Source organism: Hypomesus nipponensis, chromosome 28, assembly GCF_054491055.1.
Source record: "Hypomesus nipponensis isolate SF chromosome 28, ASM5449105v1, whole genome shotgun sequence".
Classification (NCBI taxonomy): Eukaryota; Metazoa; Chordata; class Actinopteri; order Osmeriformes; family Osmeridae; genus Hypomesus; species Hypomesus nipponensis.
In genome coordinates this window covers 2,819,272-2,823,816 of record NC_140388.1, presented here as the reverse complement: position 1 = coordinate 2,823,816, position 4,545 = coordinate 2,819,272, and the positions used below count along the sequence as shown (strand labels likewise).

The 4,545-nt window shown below is 36.0% G+C and overlaps 1 protein-coding gene across 1 annotated transcript; it reads right to left on the bottom strand.

The window, feature by feature from the left end:
- Positions 1-771: 771 nt before the first annotated feature.
- Positions 772-4,146, bottom strand: LOC146219491 (uncharacterized). The gene is made up of 10 exons (XM_084694944.1): positions 4,014-4,146; positions 3,755-3,829; positions 3,465-3,598; positions 3,047-3,181; positions 2,724-2,792; positions 2,544-2,635; positions 2,165-2,291; positions 1,920-2,040; positions 1,748-1,821; positions 772-1,573 (listed from the first exon to the last, which is right to left on the bottom strand). Exons 5-10 carry the CDS (start codon positions 2,748-2,750, stop codon positions 1,460-1,462), a joined length of 555 nt encoding a protein of 184 aa, XP_084551070.1. The 5' UTR covers positions 2,751-2,792; positions 3,047-3,181; positions 3,465-3,598; positions 3,755-3,829; positions 4,014-4,146; the 3' UTR covers positions 772-1,459.
- Between the last annotated feature and the right edge of the window lie 399 nt (positions 4,147-4,545).

Genomic DNA, 4,545 nt, shown 5'->3' with positions numbered 1-4,545 from the left:
AAAACACCAATATTTCAGTGTTTCCTCAATAACTTTGTCAAAAAGGAACATAGAAACTTCAGACCTGTTTCACATTATTCTACTACTAGCTGAACAAGTTGTCCAAGCTTTGGTTTGGTGATAAAGTTGATTATTGATTAACCCATAGCCAATAAATCAATAAAAACACACATTTTCCAGTATTTCCTCAATATCTTTGTCAATAATGACCACAGAACCATCAGACCTGTTTAACATTATTCTACTACTAGCTGACCAAGTTGTCCAACCTTTGGTTTGGTGATAAAGTTGATTATTGATCAACCCATAGCCAATAAATCAACAAAAACACCAATATTTCAGTGTTTCCTCAATAACTTTGTCAAAAAGGAACATAGAAACTTCAGACCAGTTTCGCATTATTCTACTACTAGCTGACCAAGTTGTCCAAGCTTTGGTTTGGTGATAAAGTTGATTATTGATTAACCTATATTGCCAATAAATCAACAAAAACACCAATATTTCAGTGTTTCCTCAATATCTTTGTCAAAAAGGAACATAGAAACTTCAGACCTGTTTCACATTATTCTACTACTAGCTGACCAAGTTGTCCAAGCTTTGGTTTGGTGATAAAGTTGATTATTGATTAACCCATAGCCAATAAATCAACAAAAACACCAATATTTCAGTATTTCCTCAATAACTTTTTCAAAATTGAATATCTACTACTAGAAAACCAATTTATCCTACCTTTGGTTTGGTGATGAAGATGTCGAAAATGAATATAGAAACTTTGTTAATGTTTATTTTTTTTCCTTTATTTAGCAAACATTTCAACAAAGTGCCCTTCAAGACTTCAACAGATCCAATATGGAATAGCAAACATAACGAACAAAAACATTTATGTAGTGAACATGCCAACTAAATCCTGTTCTAGAATCTTCTCTTCTCTTGCTTTCTTTCTCTTTCTCCTGTCTCCCATCTAGTCGAGTTATAGGCCCTCTGAGTTGGCACCAGCACATACTGCCTCTCTTGTGCAATCACACACCTGATCAGTATCTGGTAATTTTCAGCCGCCTTACTTTAGAAAAGACCTGACATCCAGTGCCGTCTCAGACATTTAAGTATTTATATGTTCTGTAACCTGCCTGTTTGCTTGCCTGTCGTTCTTACCTTTCTCTTCCACCCCAAATGCCCACCTTTGACAGGCAGATAAATTACTCTGGAACTTACAACCCATGAAATTAAAGCTTGCCTCAGCCAGTTCACTTCGATCAGCCAATCACTAGAAAGCTTCAATCCCAGATCGGAGACAGAGCCCCACCACTACCAGCCACCCCTGTCCCATCTCATTGTATCCTTATTGTTATCTAATGAATCTTTTGAGACTAACCAACTGTCTCCAATCTGTTTTGGGGTTCCTAGTTCCTACCAGAATTGTTATATTTAGTACAACATACAACTTACAATTGTCACCTTTTCAATTGCAGAGACAGCATTTCCACTCTGGAGACTGTTTAGCATCAGTGAAGTCCCTTTTTGTCATACCAAGACAATCACAATGAAACCACCTCATGCATACTGAACATGATATCTGAGGATTTAAAATAAAAGCAAGACGGTGACATGACCTACAATGGAAACATAACTCTATAACCTCTTACTAATTATTGTTTGAATTACAATGTTTAATCATCGTAGGAGCTTTAAGAATGTCAAAGTTCACCATTTCAATTAAGAAGTTGTCTAAATACTAATAAATACTAACCCATTTTGTCACAGTGCCAGTTCCTGTGAGCGAATGACACCCACACAAAGAACAATTATGTTCTCTCTGGAAAACTGTAATAAAGAAAATATTATATATAGTGTTATCACTAATATTATTGCAGGGGTCAGATGATTTAATGCAACTTAATAATATTCTTTTTTTTTATTACCTGATTTTTCCAAAAGTTTTTCAGAAAACTCTTTTCTTTTCAGTGCCATCGCCTTTTTTGATGTGTCTATTGGAATTTGTAATGGCAAGGTTGGGAAGCTGGTGATCATCTGTCTTCCCATCTTTATATTCATATAAAAAATTAGGCCATTCGATAAACAAAAATAACAAACAATGTTAATAAAGGTAAACTAGCCATTTGGTCCAGAGATGTTTTTGTGTGTGCTATAATATATATTTGCTTACCTCCATGACAATGACACCACAGCTACATCCATCTTGTTGTAGGGAGTGAGGGATTGTTGCTCCCTTCCATTTGATGCCGACCCAGTCAGCCTTGCCATGTTTGTTAAGGCGCATTTTAAAGTACTCCCTGTAGAGTCAAAATATTTCATAACTTTTTTTTTATCCAAGCATAATTCACTTGTGGTTATGAATGTTATGGCTTTGTTTTATATGTTGGGCATAATTTATAAATGTTCTGATGCTCCAAAGGAACCCGGTCCTAGATACTGACCCTATCCAAGTCATGTAATTATTATAATCGTATGGTGGCTACTAAAGTGTAATTATTTTTGATATGATATATTTAAGTATAAGCAATACATTCAGATTGTGAACCTACCTCAGTCTGTTGGCAGCGATTTCGGACTCTTTTTGCTCGTCTCCCCCTGCTGGATCGACGAGGAACACATTTCCAGATGCAGGTTGGAAGAACTAAAAAGAAAAATGTCTGGTTCACTAGATATTGCATGTAAGATTACAGTGCAACCATTTAGATGTATGTATTATAAAACAAGCTTACCAAGAACCTCCAGTGCTGGTTGTTCATATTGACAAAAGATATTACTGCATCGTAGTCTGTAAAAGTCACCTGAATGAAGAGAGATGTGAACATTGGCAAACATGTGACATATTTAAGTAGGCCTACAAGTAATCTACAGAGAAATAGAAGAGTTCTAGTTGGTTTAATGCATGTTAATTCACATGCATGAAGTTGTAATTATTGCGTTTTAATTGGGGACACAGAAGGATGTTAGATGTTTTGTATTTTTTACAATTTGTAACCAATATGTAAGTGCATCTTATTGATTCTCAGAGGAAAAGACTGTGAAAAGAAAACAGTACCTTTTTGAAGCCATGAGAAGTTATTTGGTCACGAGTGCCATTGACAACTACACCTCCACTAAAATGATTGAGCAGGAATATTTTTTTCCCCTTGCCAGACTCATTTAACACCACCTGCAGGTATGCTTCAATAGCCTGAAAATACACAACATAAGAGATATGTCTTAATTGATTAAAGAAGATTCAGACCTTGGTTGAATGTACTGTATGTAAAATAATCACATGATATGAAATCCCTGCAATCAACACATGTATTTCATTGTTTGTTTTTGGTAATTGTTTTGCTAGCCTTTTAAATGTAGGCACTTACTGCCAAATGACTAAAATGTCAATGTAAATGTACATATAATTCTTGTTGAACATATGTTATATATCTTGTTGGCATATATTACAATGTAGCAATCAATCATTTGCCTACCCAGCCAGCCAACTGTGTGGCTTCAGAGTCTTAAATTCACTGTGGTGCAGGGTGTAAGACACCTTTGTATCTACAGCTGACTGGATCTTTACCACCACTACACCATTGTCTGGCTTCTTCCAGAGAGCTTTTACCTGTAACACATGGACACTTTGTTGATACACACCATTTCCAGTGTACAGTATGGAGGACTAAATGTGCCAAAATAAATACATAAATAAATAAATACTTAACTAAATACATTACAGTACATTATTTTGCGAAATCTGAGAAAAAAAAAAATTTCCTACCTGTTTTGATGAATTTGTAGACGTGTTGTTCTGGCTTTGGGTCAAGTGAACGTGGCCTGTTTGCTTATGATTATCCTGCAGTCCACATAAAATATATGTAATTATTTTAACACAATCATGAATCCTGTATCCATTGAGTCTAAAATGTTATACAGAAAAAAGTCATCTGCTTATATTCTTAACATTATTTTCCACGGTAATACAATAAATTGTAAAACAGAATTCCATTACATAATTATTAAATACAATTTTAAAATACCTTTTTGGGCTCACAGTAGGCACTGGACTCTTTATACTTTTTGGGTTGTTTTGGAGCAGGCATTTGTGATGGGGCATCGAAATATTTTGTTTTTTTTGTTGCACCTGTGCTTGACAGACACCGTTTGGCCCATTCCTCACAATGTGCTCCCTGTACCTTCCTCGAAGGGATGTATGTTGCCTCCTAATGAAGGCTGCAGGTCGGAGGCTACGTTCTTTCCGCAGGATTTGGTTTTTAACTATCCCAAACCACTGCTCCACGTATGTGTTTGTCTCCCTTGTCTTGTGTGGTATCAGTACTTTGTCATTACCCAAGACATACCTTTGGAGGTCACCTAGGAGGACACCACTCCAGAGGGGAAAAAGTCCAAGGTAATCAGCAAATAACACCTCTAACAGCTGTGGGCAGTAATATATGTTGCTCTGTGCTCCTTGGGTCATCTCTGCTTCCATATCTTCTTTGGTATTTTCAAACACACTTCTGAATTCCATTGTAATTTTTTTTGCAAGGATGGTGTTTGAATTTGGTGGCA

Coding starts and splice junctions, on each gene's coding strand:
- LOC146219491 (XM_084694944.1), bottom strand. CDS start 2,750: ATGAACAACCAGCACTGGAGGTTCTTG. Junction 2,292..2,543: donor ATCGCTGCCAACAGACTGAG/GTAGGTTCACAA, acceptor TTGACTCTACAG/GGAGTACTTTAAAATGCGCC. Junction 1,574..1,747: donor CTGGCACTGTGACAAAATGG/GTTAGTATTTAT, acceptor TTAAATCCTCAG/ATATCATGTTCAGTATGCAT.